Here is an 18,798-nt window from a genome sequence, read left to right as displayed (position 1 = left end):
TCAATTAGCTGGTGCCAAATGAGCTGGGATAGAAAAGATCTGTCCCCACGCTGTATCAAGGTGTCATCAGGACCAAGACCCCAGCCAGGACAGTTCTCTTGTCTCAGAAAGCCCACAGGTCCACCAAGAAAGGAGTTCACGGCTTATCCAGCACAGTCACACCAGGCTCCTTCCACCGCCATCCTCAGCTCTCTGACACCTACGTGACCGCTCATCTCCATCCCTCCAGCTGCGCTCCGTGTCAGCAGTACCCCCAGGAGACGGGGGCCAGGGCTGTGCAGCACACCAGCTGTGACCCCATCCTGGGGAAAGGCATCCATCAGCCTCGGGCACATTCACCCTCTCCTGACCTGGGGATGGCAATTCCCCGGCCGGGCCGAGCCCAGGCAACACCATCAGTCAGCAGAGCAGAGGGGATGGGGGGAGGATGAGAACAGCAGTAATGCTGATGAGAAGCTAGGCAGCCCTTCACAAATGGCTCTGGCTCAGGCCGGAGACATCATGGGGTGCTGTTTTCTGGTGGGTTTTTTTTTTTTGAGGCTGCTGAATCAGGGCTCCCCGAACTCCTTGGTGGGAAGATCTATAAATCATGAGTCAAAAAGGCATTTGATCCATTTAAGCAGAAAGGATGTGCTCAGGACCGCGAGTCGTCAAGAGGAGATCAAAGTTTTAAACACGGTCCCCCAGGAAGAAGTGGAATTATTTAGGCAGGGAATAATGAGATGAAATTAAGAAGGTATTTGGGCTGCCCACGAGGAAGAGAGGAAGCAAAGCTCCTCTCCCTGGCACAGCACTGCAGGGGTCTCATGGGGGACTCAGTGTCCCTGTGACCCTCGCTGGGGTGGCCAAAGCAGCCGAGCACCCCGCAGGACAGGCAGCAGCCTGCCTTCTCCTTGGGGTGGGCAAGGACCTTCCAGAGCCCTCCATCCCACTGCTGCCTAGCAGTGCCCTCTGCACTGGGCTGTCCCCATGAGCCAGGAAGAGGGACCCATGGCACATGACATCCAGCATGAAAAATGACAAAAGGACAGTGGGGAAGGGGGAGGGAAGAAAAAGAAGGGCAGAAAACGCAGAACAAAGCACCGAGGGCTGTTTAAAGGCTCCTTTGAGTTCATCACGCCAAGGACTCGGTCTCCCCTATGGAGAATTTCTCACAGCCCCCATCCCCTCCGGCACAGCAAATCGGGCTGTCGGCTGCATGTCGTCTCCTCCCGCTGCCCTGCAGGCTGCCTTTGCAGGATTGCAACCCGCAGCACTCACAGCTTGCTCTGTCTCTCACCACCCTCCCTTTTAGCCACGAACAAAGACAGGAGGCTTCGCAGCAGAATGGCCAGACCAGCTGGGTAAGGTTTAACCATCGTGGCCCATATGTGCTGAAATACCCAGACATATTGGGGTTGAGCTTAAAGGAACAGTCCCAGCTTTTGCTTGAAAACGCGCTGCTTTTCCGAAGCAAGCGTGAAGTTTTACCTCAGGCCTTTGCTAAAAGGCTTTGTGGGTTTTTAGCAGCATCTCCAAAAGGCAGGATGCTTAAAGCAAGAGGTATATAAATATGGCTTTCAGAGTACGTAACATCAGAGGAAAATATTTCCTGCATTCCCAGCCAGGAACAAAATAGTGAGAGCAACCAGAGATGGCAGCTGTTTATTTTATCAGCCCCACGCTGCATAGAAGCACCTCCACTACAGTGTGGGTTATGGTGGCTAAAACACAGTTTGAAGAGGCACTAAGGATTTGCCTTGGACCCTAATGTGGGCAACATCACTGCATCCACCTGCAGTAAAAGCCAGAACTCTAGGCTATGAGAACAGCCCTCAATCTAAAGAAGTTAGCTTAAAAGCTGCATCCACACTGGACTGAGTCCAGGCACTTGGTAACTGGAGACAAACCTCATGTCAGCAAGGGGAACCCATGCCATTTAAGACTATGTCATGCACTGTAAACATGCACCTTTGTGCAATTGCAAAGAACTTCTTGTGGTTTAGTGGCAACCGTGGCAGACTGTGTCTGCAGGGCCCAAGCTGCTCAGAGCTCTGACCCTGAACCACGTGAGAGGGCAGGCACATCCCGAGCTTAGATCCAGCTCTGTTACAGATCTCACAGGAAAAGACAAGAGTTCTCCCACACCCAAGTGGTACAGTGGAGTATATTTACTCACCAAACACACACATTGTTATGAGCCAAGAAAAGGTGTCAGAGCCTTCCTGCTGCACTGAAGGAGTCAAAAACATGGTCAAGATGATCAGCCCATCCTTCACATGATCTCACCACCAGTGTCACTCCTGGAGCAAAGGCAAAGCTAAAACAGCAGAAACAATGCAATCAGTCACTGTCTGCAGGACCTCAGGTACCCACACAGCTTCCCAACGTGAAGCAGCACCATCCTTTTGAGCAGCTCTCGAGGTACGTGCCCCCTTGTGCAAGGAGTATTATTTCAAACAGGTAAAAATAGGCAGAGTGATGATGCATCATCTGCCACAGCCATGGAAACCCTGTGAAATCCCAGCACAGGATGAACAAGGAATGAATGGCAAAACAGAAAGGTGTGCCAAAAGGGTATATGTCCAGGTGCAGCTAGTAAACACTGAGGTCTAAGAGGTAAAAGAGTGGAGAGAAGATAACTCAGATCAAAGGCAGAAGCACTGTGCACTAGAAGGAAGGGGCTGGAGTGCTCTGCTGTGCCCTGTAGAGCAGTATCCCAGCAAAGCCCAGTGGAGCTTTCACTCCTCACATGTTATTCTTGCACGCTCAGGGGTGCTCAGGACACTTTCACTCTGTGAATATCCTATGACAAAAAGAAACAGCTGTTTATTTGACAGTAACTTCAATTTAATGAATCAGGACTCTTACACAACACTTAGGAGACATGGAAAGCAGACAACCATCTTTCCCGATAGACAGCAGCTACACTGATGCTTCCCCACAGACTTTTAGGACATTCTCCTCCTCCCTCCAGACAGTATTGCAAGGGTTAAGGCTCAGCACAGGCAATGCAAATCCTCCTTGAGCACCACGCACAATTCCACCCTCACATATAGGAGGTCTCTTTTTTGTACACAGCTGGAAAGGCTCTTTCCACAGAGCAGCACCTTCATCCCCATATTAATGTATTAGAGGACAACTGAGGCACAGGGAGGCTGAAGAGACCTGCCTGGCATCACCCAGCAAGATAACGACACTAAAATGAACCCCACAGACACCAGAGTGTCACGCAGCGCTCTGCTGCTCCTGTGGCCTTATTATCTTCTCCCAAGAAAGAAATCTCTCCAGGGTACAACCAACGGGGCACAATACCAGTACATACTAACAGACTTCAAAGCAAGACATTGCTCTTCATATTACAGCAGACGTGTACACGTGGATGCTTCTTAATATCCTTAAGAGGTGTCTCTCAAAATTGCATGTAAAGGCTCCCACTAAAAAGACTATGCAGTTCCTTCAGGTATGGTGATTGTAGCAGCCACTGTGGAAGATCACCTGATCTTTAGAACTCTCAAGATTGAGAACCATACCGGCAAAATATATTTAATCCAAAGGCCTATGAAACTATAGGCATAAGGATCTGAGTCTTTTGAGATGACTGATTTCGAGCAATGTCTTTGAACAAGATACCCTAGTCTTGGCCTGACGCTCCTTGGTTCAGGAATGCTTTGCTAAAAGGCAAAACAGGAATCTTCTTCAACTCCCGCAGCTTTCAGATATCTGTTCATGTCTTCAGTGAATGCAGAAGATCCACAGATTAATACAAATGGCTTTCTTCGGCAGGAATTTATTATTGTCTTTATCAAGTCCTCATTTAGACGACCAGTGTATGTGTTTTCCTGATAGCTCCAAGGAAGATTTTCTAGTGAAGTTTCCTGAAAAGGCAAAAAAGGACAGTAAAAAGGACAATAAATTGCTTACAGCTGTATCTCCCTCTTCCCCTCAGAGTACTACACGGGGTGTTTTTTACCCTTGGGACTCCAACCTGGATAGCAGTGATCTATCCCAAGACCTGTGGTCCTCTTGCAAAGGCCAGATAAAATACCTCCCTATCACCAGATCTGGCCACTGAGCCAAACAAAACTGAGTGTAACTACTGCCAAGTAGCACTGCAGGACCTACTCCTTTGGGAGCCACTACCCACCATGCCTTCTCAATTCCCAAGTCTTCAGTCCCAGTTCTATTCCTCCCCACTGCCTCTTCCACTCCCCCAAGCCTCCTTCAGTTCCATCTCCCTTGCCAAAGCAACTGAAGAAAGCCCTGCTCCAGACACAGCTCCGATCCCATGAGCAATGTTAGATCCCATGACATCAGATCTAACAGGACCCCCTACTGCTATTAATTAGAAGCGCAAGGTGTTTAGATCTGATGGTGACAGGGGACAGACACATAGAATCCTAAAAGGGAAGATGCACCACTCAGCACTGGAGTACAGCAAGCCTGCTAAGAGAGGAGAGATGTGTACGCAGGGCAGGCTGTGTTGACAGGGGTCAGAGAGGGTCAGATGGGTTTCTTACTGCCCTTCACTGGGTTGAATTTCAAGAGCTTCTCAGGCTCTTGGGAAAGCACTGTCCTGAGAAGAGCATCTAAGCTATGTCACCAGATCACACACCTACAGAGCAGTTGAGGGGATGCCCAAGCACAAGCACTTTTCCCTCTATATCCAACTTGCCAAGACCATATGTGGAACATAATGTATGAGGCAGAACCACCATGAGATACAAAAAACGATTCATCTGAGAAGCTAAAAATGCAATGGGATTCATTCCCTCAGCATAAATAATTCTTTCTGTATCTTCCCTGCAATGAATCCTCATTGCTGAGGGAACTAATTTTCATCTACCAGATCTGTGCAGAACACAGGCAACTTTGGGACCAAATGAGAACGAAAAAGACCGCTGAAAACATAAGACCACTGAGAGGTATGCCCTCATCCCATGAATTCGGCACAGAAAATCGTTTTACAGAGGGGGCCACAACTTCAGAAAGTTTAAAAATGGGTCAACTAGGGGAAAAAAACTGCTGGGAAGTTGGTGCTAATGTACTAGAATAAGGGAGGTGTAGCCATGAGCAACAAATGGAAGATAAGGACAGACTAAGGCACTGGTATTAGGAAAGGAGAAATAGTTTATCTGCTGTGAGGTTCCAAGAGTAAAGCTTTCTTGGCATAAATGTTTTGGTGCAGCAACATCTGTCTGAAGTGAAGGGGGAAATGATCAACAGTGAATATGAATCAGTGGGTCCTTCCTGACAGGAGAACTGCCAGCAGGGTTGAAGAGGGACAAGAAGAGAGGGTTGTTTCCCTAAAACTCTTCAGGCTGTTGGCAGCACAAGAAGCCATTTAATAGATCTAAGAACAGCAGCAACAGGATCAACAATAGCTTTGATAGCTGGGAAAGAATTAGCACCAGACTGACAGAAAAGGTTCATCCAGCACAACAGAACAGTCACATAAATGTACTTCATATTCATTTATTTACCTGGCTTAGGACGTAAAATATTCTGATGTTCCAGTATCGGGCCAGATCCTGGAGAAGAGGTTTCAAATAAATTTTTTCAAAGGTACAAAAGCAGCCAACAAGAGTTACAAAGGTTTCATCCTCTTCATTATCCGTTATGGACTGGAGAATGGGAAGCATTGGTGCAAGACCAGTGCCAGAAGCCAGCATGAGGAGTTCTCCATGCTAACAAAGGAACACAGAATTCTGAATTAACCATCATGACTGGAAACAAAGGTGCTCATTGCCAGTTCCTCCTTGCTGCCACACTGCTAGAAGGTCCCTAGAGAGGGGAAAACATCAGGACGTGAACTGCTACACACAAGTCTTCAAATGTGTTTTTCTATAAACCCCATCAAGGGCATTTTCAAGACTTATATATCAAATTTAAAACTGGATTATATCCCAATAGAAACATCTATCCTAACTTTAGTTTCAGTTCAACTGTACACTTTGCTGACCCATTGTTTGTTGTTTTCCTGCTGGAGAAGATAGCTGTTTATTTTGGATGCTGCAAAATACAGTCCTGAAGGTGCACTGGAGGGAATTGTTTCTTCTTCACCTTGATCCACACATCACCCTCGTGCATTACCTCACTTCTATCAGAGACCCACCAGTGCAGCACCCAGTGCTTCCCACCTGCAGCATGGAGATGTCTACTCATTTACCTGCACCAAAGGAGGCCCACGATGGGGACAATTCTTCTATAGCAAGGAGTTCTAAAGATTGCTCAGGTACTCTGTAAACTACACGCATAAAGATCACCCACACAGTCCCTGAATGAGTCACTTCTAGGCAGAGCTGCAATGTTTTGTCCCAGATGACCTGGAAGCTTTTAAGATCAGAAGTGAACAGTATCCTCACACAGCAGGGAGGATATTCCAGGAAGCACAACACCACTGCTCTGCAGGGAGCTTGGCCAGTGGGATTTTACAGCCCTGCTTTTGTTGGATATTTAAAATGAATTAAAAAAAAAAAAAAAAAAAAAAAAAAGACTTTGGGATCTTAATGGCCTATGTTTCAATTCTGCTTCTCGTTTGGAAGGTCAGAATTAAGTAACGAAATTAGTGTGCGTGAGAAGCCTTCCCCTGAAACTGGATCTGCCTTTCTTTGCAGAGAGCCTGGAATCAGTAGATGGGAATCAACATTTGCAGAGTGTCTGGGTGATGTGACACCTCACTGGAGCTGCTGTAGTTCAGGGAACACCCAGGAGGGGAAAAGATCAACACCTCTTTTTCACTTGTGCTCAGTCACAAAATAGCAGCATTGCTCAAACAAGGCAAAAAAACAATCCACACTCACTGCTGGGGCAGAATAAACTTCCTTTGTTAAACACATGCAAGTGATGAACAGAGAGCCTTGCTAATTTTCTAGTCTCCCACCCACCTCCTTCTCCTCTTCCCTCTTACATATGCTGCAGTTCAATAAGGTGTACTTTCCCCAATTGACTGCTAATGCTGCAGCACTGCACAATAACCCAGGAAGTCCCTAAAATAATAATGAAAACAGTAATCAAATTGATGTCTTCCCTTTGGATTATTAAACAAAGCTAGCTGCCACGAGCTGAAACATCCTATGTCTCTTAGGAAACTAACCTTATTAGGTCGATATGGGAACCCTCCAAATGGCCCACGCCAAAAGGCCGTGTCTCCTTCTTTCCAAGTCCTTATGTATTGTGACATTAGCCCAGCTTCATAGCACTAATAAAAAACATTGCACAAAAGAAAGGAATAATTATACTCTGTTGGAAACTTTCCCAGCTTAAAGTCAATTATAAAGTTATCTGCATTTAAACAAGAAGGGGGCAAAAAAAAAAAAAAAATATTTCATGCATTTAAAAAGAAAGAAAGATCATTCTATTTGAAAAATAATTCAAAGTTATACCCAAAACAAAGACATTTAAATTAAATCATATTGGATTCATTCCAGCTCGACTATAATGTAAACACAACCCACTCCTATGCAGTCTGAATTTCCAAAACTGGAAAAAGCTTATCAAAGTTCCTGCTTACAAAGCACACGGAGAAGAGCACCTTGAATGCAAAGCACAGCCCCAGCCTTCAAGCATTCTCCAAAGCTCAGGGTGTGGGATCTGTAAAAGCCCTCTGGGCACTGATAGTTACATAAACACTGCACAGCTCTTCCTTTGTTTCAGTCTCTCCAATGCTGTGTTGATACAATTAGTGACCAAAGGAGAGGCTTCTCATTTATAAAACTGTTTCCAGAACAGATCATCTGGATGCCTTTGTGTTTTCAAAAAAATATGTTAATTTGGGCTTCACAGAAGGAAAACATTAGTCAAAAAAAAAAAAAAAAAGCTTTACTTTCCACTAGGCACAAAAAAACCCCACCATTTTGGCTTTTCCTCATAGGAACGCTAGCCTCACTGGTGACTGATAAGAAAGGGTGAGTGCTTGTTCAAAAAGAGAATCATAGAACGGTTTGGGTTGGAGGGGACCTTAAAGCCTACCCAGTCCCAACCCCTGCTGCAGGCTGCTTGGCACCCACCAGATCAGGCTGCCCAGAGTCCCACCCATGTCAGCCTTGAAGGTCCCATCCAAGCAGCCTTATTGCTGTACGTAATGTGCCATAGGCATATACATGTCCTACTTGTATGACGGCCTGATGTTGACAAGAATACATGCAAAAGAACTGTCAGTATCTATGGGACCTGCTCAGAGAACAGCTGGCCCATCCTGCAGAAGCAGATAAGCCTAACAGCTATGGCAGACAATTGGTCTTGCACAGAGGCGATGCCACTGATAAGCTTGAGGAAAAGCAACACAGCCAGAGGTCAAAAGATGGAATGCAGTACAAGCCTTCAAAGCCTTCAGCCCACATAACTGAGAGAAGGGTATCTGGGGGTATTTTCTGCACTGGACAAAAATCCAGCTCCACACCCCAGTGCCTGGACCAGCCACCAAGCAGCACTGCAGGCAAACAGAACTGATGAACTGTGCACCGAGAAGCTAAGGACAGGAGTGAGCGAGTGTGTGTCTGTGCTTGCAAGCTTGTTAGCTAACAAAGAGCACAGATACTCCTCCCTTGTAACAAGCTCACTTAAATAAGATATCCTGGCTATTAAGACCTATTAGCACCGGTTGTTACATTGAAGGCAAACATCACATGCACACATCCAGATTCTGCCCTGCTGTCAGAAACATTTCATGCTCAGAAGGCTCTGGGCAGGTACTGAATCTCATGCAAAGAGCGTCGCATCAAAGGACCAGTATTTGATCCCTACCTTCTTTACCTGCACATGGAAATCTGAGACGAGAGGACAAAAGTCAACCCCTCTCTAAGACCCACTCCCAGTGGACCATGGTAATGGTAACTAAAGCAATCCTTGCTCCAAAATTATTTCTGAAAATCGGAGTAAGAAGTGATTGAGTGGGCTTAAAATGAATTTTTCTAAATAGAAAGAAAAAATAATTATCTCCTGGGGGGAAACCTCTACACCCAGTTTTACATGGAGAGAAACCCTAACATTATAAAATCACTCAAAAAGAGGGTTATGCTCCGTAAATGGCAACTGCTTCACTCTTAACTGTAGTATCACAAATGCAATGCTGTAATAACAGGAGACAGAAGGGTTTGAACAGTGCTGGGATTGCATAGTAATAATAATAATATAGTACTTTCCAAAATTGCTTGAATAGTGTGAAATATACCACAACCTACAGAGTGAGTTACAAAAATGGCTGCTTTGCACTGGGTGTTACCAATCTCTTTTGTCACTGCCAGAGAATAACTATAGCTCCTTTTGGGATGAAAGGTTCTACATAAAGGAAAGGTGTCATTACAATCATTACTATTATTACTGAAATGCAAAACCTGTGAGTAGTAAGCAAGTATACATGAAATTTCACAGTCATCCTGTGAATGTATCCTATTAATACAACTCAAATGCAACATTTCTCTCCCCTACCACACGCTAATTGCCACAAGAATGGTGAAACGACCCTCCCACAGGTATCTTATACAAGCTATACACATTTCTAAAGAACAGGGCAGACATTCAAACATACAATACATAATAGACCTCCAGAACATGAAATCCTGGAAGACTGGCAGGGGACAAACGGTCATTTCCTGGCAGACACCTGGGACACCCAGCATTCTGTGTCTTACAGCTACACTGAAGGCTGCATCTGCCCTGAGGAACCACTACTGACATACAAACACACGGCAGAAAAAGATTTTCACTTTGGTATTTTCCACACAAACTAATTACGCATTTGCAGGAGCCCTGAAGACTACATTCGGAAATATTTCCAGCCCAGTTCTTATGGAACATCCTTTTGAATTCCACCAGCTCACCCAAACTGGGGCTGTCACCAAACACACTGATTTATTATTATTATTATTTTTACCAAAAATAAGAGCTCTTATGAGGAGTGTCCTTAACGCAAAAATAAGGAGTGGGGGAAAGCAACAGCTGGGCAAAGGCTTCCCAAAATCCAATGGTTCCACTGGACTGGCTACTGAGTGTGACTTCAAGATCAGACTGAAAAGGCAAAACGAAATCAGGGACACGGAATGGGCATCTCCTCGCACAGTGGCAACTGCAAGGCTCCTGAGAGGGCCTAGTGTTTAGTAGAGATTGTGCTGTGAAGCACTTGTTTGTGTGTCACCTTCCTCTACTTCCAGCTTCGTGGAGGAAAAAAAAAAAGCAGCAGTTTCTATCAGCAAAGCACAACTGCTTCAAAACAACAGAGAAACCGTCCACGAGGGATTTGACAGTGCCTGCCTTGAAGTGCTGACAGTGTGCTTGGTTCCTAAAAAGAAAACACAGTTCCCAGCACCTCAGACTCTAATCTATATTGTATAGACTGACTTACTTTTATTAGAACTTCAAAGTAACCTTCTGCATTCCCTGGGCTAATGGGAGTGTAGGCTCGCTGGACCTCCAAACCATTCACCACTCCTCTGAGAAAAGAAATATAGGAAACCACTGTAACTTGTGTCATTGACAGATATTACCAACACTTCTGCTTTTCTCTGGGGAGATCAGGCAACGCCAAGGGAGGCAGCAGAACCCCTCCTCAGTGGCTCAGCCTGTGCACAAATGCAAAATGCTCCCCTGTGAGAGGTAAAAATCCACGGGGGACATAACTTACGATGCATCTATTGTTTTCCTGCTGGTGGCCCCAGCTGTATCCCACATTCAGCTATTGCATGCATTCCTGGAAGGAGGCTTGGGAAAGAGTGGCAGAGGGGACAGAAAATGCTCTCTGGTGTGCTACACCTTTCTTTTTGTGTTTGGACAGCATCTGACAATTAAATAATGACATCGGGGCACAGCCTTAAGTCCAACTCTTGTCTATATTCGCTGTATTTTCCTGCAAGCCTTCTCTTTCCATTGAATATACCCACAGTGCTCTTCACTACTGACTAGAGTAACTGACTCAAATGGCCAAACCTTTTCCTCTGCTGCACTGCATGAGAGGGCTGAAGGGAAGGCAGCCAGCCAGCTGTGTACATCAGCTGTTAACGCACGAGTAACATCAGCAGATACAGATCAATGGCATCATAACGTGACTTCTGCTTTCTGGCAATGATCACCACAGATGGCAGGGAGAGAAACTTCTCCCAGGTGGCCACTTTCTGGTGAGCCATTAACTGCACAGGAGGGTTGTTTTCCTAGAAATCAGTCAGAAAATGCCCAGACAACAGAAGAAGCACCATGGGTGCTGGGTTACTTCAAGAGACAGAGCCTAAAATACCCAACCAGGAGTTGAGCACAGCTCATTGTCCTCCCTGCAATACACAGCAACAAGCCATCTATTGTAACACCTATTCTTTTACTCTTTCTTTCTGCAATTTATTTATTTTTTTTTTTAAATCACACCCAGTTCTTTCTGACCCACCGACATGAGGATAATGCTGAAGGAAAAAAAAACAACAGAGCTTTGCAATGACTTTTGCCATAAAATTAGCAGAGCTAACAAGCTCACGGGGCCTTTCATCTGTGTTACTGCACAGCTATGGAATTATGATTTGCCTGGTGTGAAGGCTTTGTCTATGGACAAAAAGCTATGGATGGGGTTACATAATGCGGGCTGTTTAAGCAGCACAGCGAACAATACCTTAACACGATGTGTTGTCCCAAACCCAATCGCAGGCTGCCATTTCCTGGTAATTCAAACCTGTACTGGTAGGTGTCCTCTGTTAGCTGCTGCACCGAGCTTATGGTGAATGCAGTAAATGCATCCGGACTGAGCTCTGAATTACTACTCTGCAAGAACAACAATAAATAATTACTCGGTTAGATGACCGCCTTTTGTTACTTCATGTCTCTCCGGAAGCCAATTTAGCGCTAGGGACGCGCCATCAGCGCAGGCACGGAACGCGAGGCCGGCGCGGATGCCAGCTCTGGGCCACACGGCACAGCTCTGAGCGCAGCGCACCTCCGTTACACGGCACAGCTCGCAGCCCTGCCTGCGGGTGCCACGAAGCCGCGCTGACCTCCCCCTGTTTCTCCACGAGGAGGTTTTTGTCTCGCGCTGCTCTGGCCCGCTCCCATCGCTCCAGTTCCTTCTCGTACACGTCGTAGACGCACGGCTCGCAGCCGCCGCCGCAGCACTGCGATGGAGAAGGCTCCCGGGGCTTGAGAGCCTGCCACTCCTCCTCCTCGCGCCCGCTCATCGCCTGCAGAACGGCAGCCCCGCACCGACAGCGCGGAGCCACTCGCACCGCAGGCCGCCCCCCAGGGCCCCGGCCGCCCCGGCCGCCCCTCCCCCCGTCCCGGCACGGCGCTGCGCGCACCGCCGCCGCGTTTATCGCCCGTCCCTCCCCGCGGAGCTCTCCCATTGGCCACCTTCGCCGTCACTCACGCCGCGGTCCCGCCCCTACCGCCGTCCCGCCGGCCCGCGGCAAGATGGCGGCGGTGGGAGCCGTGGCGGCGAGGCCTGCGGTGCTGAGGCGGGCGGCGGCCCACAGCCGCGGCATCCTCACCCGCCCTGGGCCGCCCCGTCCTCGCGGCCCGCTGCCCCGCACGCCCTGGACCACCCGCGGGCCGCCGCCGGACCAGCTGGCCCAGGTGGTGGAGCGGCGGCCGGTGCGCGAGCAGGTGGAGCTGGACAGCATCACGTACGCGGGCCGGCAGTACTTCGTGCCCGGCCTGGCCCGGCCGCGCTTCCCGCCCTGGGACCGCGGCTGGAGGGACCCGTGGCACAGCCCAGGGCCGCGCTACGAGGACATGCCGCTGCGCAAGGAGCGCGGCTGCTTCATCTGCCACCAGCGGGTCCGCATGCTGGAAGGTACCGCGCTGTGCGGAGCCCGGGGGCGGCCTCGATGCGGGGACGGCGCGTCTGGAGCGCTGCGTCCGGGGTGCGGCCCTTAGGGCAGGAGGGACACGGATAAGGGACGCGGATCTGTTGGAGTGCGGCCACCAAAATGGCCCCCGGAACAACACCACTGTGATGGGCCGAGAGCTGTGGGTGTGCTGCCTGGAGATGAGAGAGCTCCGGGGAGACCCGAGGGCAGCCTGTCAGTGCTTCAAGGGGGGCTGTGAGAAGGAAGGGGACAGACTCTTGAGTGGGTTCCGCTGTGATGGGATGAGGGGAAATGGTTTCAAACTAAAATGAGAGAGATGCGCCATCTCTGGAGACACCCAAGGTCAGGATGGATGGGGCTGTCAGCATCTGGTGGAGCTGTGGGTGCCCCAGTTCAGTGCAGGGAGTGGGACCAGATGGCCTTTAAGGGTCCTTTCCAACTCAAGCAATTTTATGATTCCATGAATGATTCCATTCGTCAGCCTGCTGCACTGCACGCACCCATTGCCAACCTGCCTGGTGGCTTAATTCATAGAATCATTAAGATCACCAAGATCACCAAATCCACCGCACCATTCCCACTGACCACGTCCCTAAGTGCAACAGCTGCCCTTTTCTTAAACACCTCTGGGATGGTGACTCCATAGCTTTCCCAGCCTGTACCAGTTCCTCTCCACTCGTTCTGATAAGATTTTTTTCCTAATATCCAGCCTGAAGAAAATTCACACCTGTGTGTGTTTTTACTTTTGTTTCGAGGGGTTCGGCAGGCGCAGTGGCTCACCAAGACAAAGCTGGTGCAAGGCTTGCCTGCAGCGGTGCTCAGCATCGCCGAGAACCCAGCATACCAGCTCCAGGAGCAGGAAGAGGCTGTGCACCGTGCAATTGCACATGCACGGCTCTGGGAGACCACAGAAGTTGCTCCCAGAAGAGAAAAATATTGGTAAGTGTTCACTCAGGTTTCGGTGTAAAGCTGTTCATCAGTGGGAACCAGAGAGTGTAACACTAGAAGGAAAACTCACACATAGAGCTGCCTTAGAGAGAGCCGTGGTGCAAAACTGTCAGAGCCTTTGTCACCTTGTAAACAGAGCAAAACAATGCAGTTCTGGAGGTTGGCAGTAGTTACACAACGTTACACATACTCCATATTGAAGCTTCTTTTAGGCCAAGGACTGTGTTCTGCTTAAGATCGAGTTTTAGCTGATGCACAGCATCAGTTTTTAAAATAAGTAATGCTAAGCATTACCTCTGCCAGCTTGGAACAGGGATGGTTTGCTGGGTATTAATTTGAGATCTGTGTTAGCAATAATGTTTTATAGCTTTCGTATCCCAGAAGCGTCTGCCTGCCATTAGCACAGCACATTTACTTCATGTGACCATTTCTTTTCCCCCTAACTCTAAAGCCCTGTATTGTTTGAAGACTTGATACACTTATGCCGGTCAATGTCAATGAAGTATCCTTCCCTGGCTAGAAGAATGCTGGCTCGAAACTACCGGATTGCAGCTACGTGGGAAAGAGGTTGGTTGCTGCTGTGCTTGAAAGCAGTTGGCTCTTTTCCTTATCGTGAGAGGGCTAACAAAGGCATTCAAAAGCTTTAGACTTAGAAAGACCAGAACAATTTCTAGAACCAGTTCTTGAGTAGCACTGTGTGGATAGGCAGCCTTGATTGTTGGTAGGGTCCTTGCCCTGAGGAGATTATTGAGGTGTTAGGCAATACCAACAAGGTGGTGGGAGAAGAGAACCAAGTGTCTTAACTGGTTGCTTATTTTTGGCATCCAAATCTGCATAGTGATCTTTCTAAATGCGCTTAGTTAACAAGCGAACACCAGTAATCAACATTGCTGCTTTAGGAAAAGAACCTACGGCTGTGCTATTATTTAACGTCAGTTTGGAGGTGAGGGGCAGAAGGAGCCTTGTAGAACAAAGGGCTGCATGAGTGCTGTTGCCCGGAAGCAAACGTAAGCCTTTGCCTGATGTTATTTTAGTGATGTTTGAATACAGCCTGATTTCCCTTCCCAGAATCCACTCTCCTTCAGATCCGTGGCCTGAATGGAATACTTATGAACTCTATGACCCCAATACCGCCGATAGCCTCCAAGGAAGAGATACTGGCCACAAAAGACCATGTTCTGGAGACCTTCTATCCCATCTCTCCTACAATTGACCTTCAGGAGGTGAATGTATACCAAGAGCTCAATGACACAGGCAAGTGTTGGAGGTGGCAATTTGCTAGCAGTCCTTGCCTTTCTGCCTCACGGCTCTGGGGAGGGGGAGGATGGGAGTGGGGCAGTGGGTGTGCAGTGCAGGCACTCCAGTGGTAGGACTGTGGAGAAAAAAAACCAGGCAAATTGCTTTAACAGATCCTGAAGATAAGGGAGAAAACATTGGCTCTGTAGTCTCTTAGTGAGCGATTTCTGATGTGGTTATCTGCCGTTCAGGTTTCAAAGATGGTTATCCGTACTCTCATCCTCACACTCTGTATTTCCTGGAATCGGCCAACAATCGTCCTAACAGGTTCAGACCAGAACAGCTCCGTGCTAAAATGCTGATGTTTGCTTTTGGCAACGCGCTGGCAAAGGCGAAGGTGCTGTATGGGGTATGTATTGGAGACTGCTGCTGTCTTGCTGGGCCTTTGTTCTTTCCCTAGCACCACAGCCAGCAGGAAGGGTTGTGGAATTCCCTTGCTGTAGCATGTTGGAATAGTTTTCAAAGCTGCACTGAGGATACTGTATCACAGCTTCCCACTCCAGAGCTCTTAGTCTAACCTTCAGGTATGGCTGCTGCTATCTGCTGATCCAGTGCACCATCTCAGCAGTGAGCACGTTCATGATGTGACATGCACTGAGGTGGTAATAGGTAGGAGCCAGGGAGAAGGTTTAACTGTAAAACTCTAACCCTTCCCACATCTCAGTATGCAAATTGATACCTCACTGCTGGCTGAGGGAGGAATTTTAATTAAAATACCAAATCTACATTCAAAACTTGTTTGACTAGAGTAATTTTCTGGGCAATGTAACAATACATTTATTAAAATCTTGGCTTTAAACCAAGTAGAATATGCGGAATCAGCAACTACACGTACAATTTCTGTGGTAGCTGGTTTTTTAAACGTTCTCCTTCCCTTCTTTCCTAGAATGATCCCCAGGTTTTGGAGCAGCCAATAGTGGTGCAGAGCGTTGGCACAGATGGCCAGCTCTTCCAGTTCTTGGTGTTCCAATTAAATACAACCGACCTCGTGTCTAACGATGGCATAAAGAATCTAGTCTGGATTGACTCCGATCAGAATCTGTATGAAAGTGCCCAGTGTGTTCCAGAAGTCAAGAAGAGAGTCGTTACAGTAAGTGAGCGGGGGCAAAGCGCTCCTGGGCTGGGAGCGGTCCTCGCTGTGCAACACTTTCACCTGTGCCAGAGGTCTGGGAGGTGGCACGGAGCTGTGCTGCGGGTTTTAAAGCAGCTGAGGGGACTGAGGCTGGCACTGGCGCCGTTCTTACAGGAGAGCCTGGAGCAGGTGTTACTGCCAGGGAGTATTTGTACTGCTGATGTACCGCATAGCATACAAGCCGCACGCCAAGCTTCATATGAACTCCTACATAAAGATATCCCCATCTGTAATATACCATCTCATAGTACGCTTGCTTGAAATCAACTCGTGCTCTGACGAAGGAAGAGCTTCCATGCAACTGTCAGCTTCACTGCAGAGTAAACAGAGCACCGTGCTGTCAGCCCCAGTTACACGGGGAGGGCGTCTCAGGTGGATGGACAAAGCGTTCCCGCCGCCTGAGATTGATGGCAGTGGGAGTACCTCCACACAGAGCCACCTGGGGAGGGCAGGGGGGGCACAGTTTGGAAGGCACCGCCTTTGAAGCCTTATTCAAGAGTGTTTAAAGCTGTTGTTTGTCTGCATTAATCACTTCACTGCAAACTGAGCATCCGTGTCTTTTCTCTGCAGAAGCCCACTGGAATATATGGCTTACAGCCAGAAACATTCAAGAAGTTTCTGGCGCTGTATCTGCATGGAACTGTGTGAAATTCAGCTCAAATGAAAATCCTTCACCAACTGTACCTGCTGCTTCTCTTTGCCAGAACCATCGCATAGTGAAGGAAAGGTGGACTGATGTACTTTCAGAAATAAATTATATTGCTGCAGAAAGTAAAATTTTTTTTTAAACCAAATTGTGCCTGAAGAAAGTTCAATTTGAGGAGCTCACCTCTGTGAGGCTACAGAGTGATCAAGTGCATCCTCCTGGATGTTTCCACGGTTACCTAGCAGGAACATAAACCCGTCGCGGTTCCTTTGCACAGCTGCTGTGCTCCGTGTGCTTTTGCACAGACTAACCTATTTTCAGAGTACCTGTGAGTGCAGTGTACATGGGAGGTACCCGAGGAGCTTGAAGAGGGGAGCCTGAGTCATGCCCTTCTCCTTCTGTGTGGGTTTTTCTTTGCTTTGCTCTTGGGTGCTTTGGGGTGTTGTGCTGCCCTGCTCTTAGTTCCCAAAGTACTTAATCAGGGAGACTGGTTTGCTGAACCTGCAGAACTGCCGTTCTTTTACCCCTCCCAATACTGATGAAGAGAAGTATCCATTTTGGGAAAGCGCTGTGGAGCGTAGCATGAAACTTTGGTGCCTGGTAACTGGCAGTGGCTGCTAGAAACACAAAGAACTTCTTCCTGCCACACTGTGCTAGCTGAGCAGGAAGCATGTTCTCTTAAAACGGGGGGATTAAGTATGTGTTTTTTTTGTAAGATGAAGGTTAAATTAGCTTCGACCACATGTAAAATGTTTTCCAGTTCTGCACTGTTGCCCTTCAGCACATGGGAAGGAGTAGGACAGCCTGGCTTATGTTAAGGAGTGGAAGAGCACATACATTTCCAAGAAATTCGTATCACGTCAGTCTCTCGTGTCGGAGACTGGTCTGTGCTTTGTGATCTCGTCTGACCATCTGGATGAGCACCTCCGTTGTGTGCTCCAGTCTCAGGCTATCAAACAGCTCCACTCTGCAGATTTCAGAAAACAGATCCTTGCTCGTCAAACTTGAGATCAGCTGTTGGGCTCAGTGAATCCGGATGTGTCTTCTGTGAGTTAAATTAATAAATCTCTCAATGGTTAGGAGAAAATGCTTGAAAGAGAAATAATCCAGTAAGTGTTGCGTTGATCTAAATTATGTTAATTCCGTCTGTTCCAAGGGCTGCTCAATTCAGCTCATCTGTTTAAATCTGTAATTTGCACCCGGCTATTTAGGAACATCTTTTGATAGTTGAGCTTTGCAGAGGCTGTTCCAGGTGGTGGTTCTGTCTCTTCAGGCTCGTTGGCTCTCTGCTATGTGGTGGGGGCCCTGCAGAACAGCTGGAAGTGACATTGCTCACCCCTCCTGTCATGGGTCATCGCCCGGCACAGGGAGGCAGCCCTGCTGAGCAGCCAGCCCTGCACTCAGCGCTCGCATTCCTGAGCAGAACAGCTCTGCTGAGGAAGCTGTTAAAAGGTTGGTTGTGGTAAAGAGGGGGCATGAAGAGGGAGATGAAACACCTCGAGTGCTCCTGGTAGGTGGGGCAGCTTGTGGAGGTGGTCTGCACGGGAAAGAGCCAAAGTCCCTTCAGCTGCTTTTACCGCTCCACAAAGAAATCACTGCTAGTAAAGGCAGCTTCAGGAAGGCTGGAGTCCTGCCTGCACCAGTAGTTAGAGACAAAGCATGGGAAGGGATGGAGGAGGGCAGAACAAAGGCAATTTTAAAAATGATGGCGGCAGTGAAACACTGGACACTCAGTGGGGAAATGAGGTCGCTTCAGGTACCAGCTTTGGTCACTCAGAAGCCATGTGAGCTGCCAGCCCCAGTTCGTGCTCATGTTGCTGGGGGTGCAGCAGCCCCATGTCCTGGGTGAGCTCTGAGGTCCCAGAGGGAGGTTGGGGTGGGCAGAGCTGGGCTCCTGGCATGGCTGAACCCTACTGCAGGTGTCCTGTGGGCGCACTGCATGCAATCCAGTGGAGCCACCCTTTCCTCTGCTGGAGTCGAGCTGGAGCTGGGAATGGGGCACAGAGGCACATCTGGGC

General features: G+C 48.2%; 2 protein-coding genes across 2 annotated transcripts; one reads left to right on the top strand and one right to left on the bottom strand.

The window, feature by feature from the left end:
* Positions 1-3,653: 3,653 nt before the first annotated feature.
* Positions 3,654-12,128, bottom strand: CYB5RL (cytochrome b5 reductase like; the record flags this gene model as incomplete). The annotated part of the gene is made up of 6 exons (XM_079535650.1): positions 3,654-3,857; positions 5,463-5,666; positions 7,076-7,180; positions 10,322-10,409; positions 11,570-11,718; positions 11,949-12,128. The coding sequence occupies 6 exons, from the start codon at positions 12,126-12,128 to the stop codon at positions 3,654-3,656; spliced, it is 930 nt and encodes a 309-aa protein (XP_079391776.1).
* A 232-nt stretch (positions 12,129-12,360) lies between these two features.
* On the top strand, positions 12,361-16,782 carry MRPL37 (mitochondrial ribosomal protein L37; the record flags this gene model as incomplete). Its single annotated transcript, XM_079536604.1, has 7 exons — positions 12,361-12,742; positions 13,514-13,697; positions 14,158-14,273; positions 14,775-14,960; positions 15,194-15,351; positions 15,889-16,092; positions 16,705-16,782. 7 exons carry the CDS (start codon positions 12,361-12,363, stop codon positions 16,780-16,782), a joined length of 1,308 nt encoding a protein of 435 aa, XP_079392730.1.
* Between the last annotated feature and the right edge of the window lie 2,016 nt (positions 16,783-18,798).

This window comes from Tetrao urogallus (genome assembly GCF_951394365.1).
Source record: "Tetrao urogallus genome assembly, chromosome: 5".
Classification (NCBI taxonomy): domain Eukaryota; kingdom Metazoa; phylum Chordata; class Aves; order Galliformes; family Phasianidae; genus Tetrao; species Tetrao urogallus.
The sequence above is the reverse complement of the archived record's forward strand: the minus strand, read 5'-3'. Positions and strand labels throughout refer to the sequence as shown.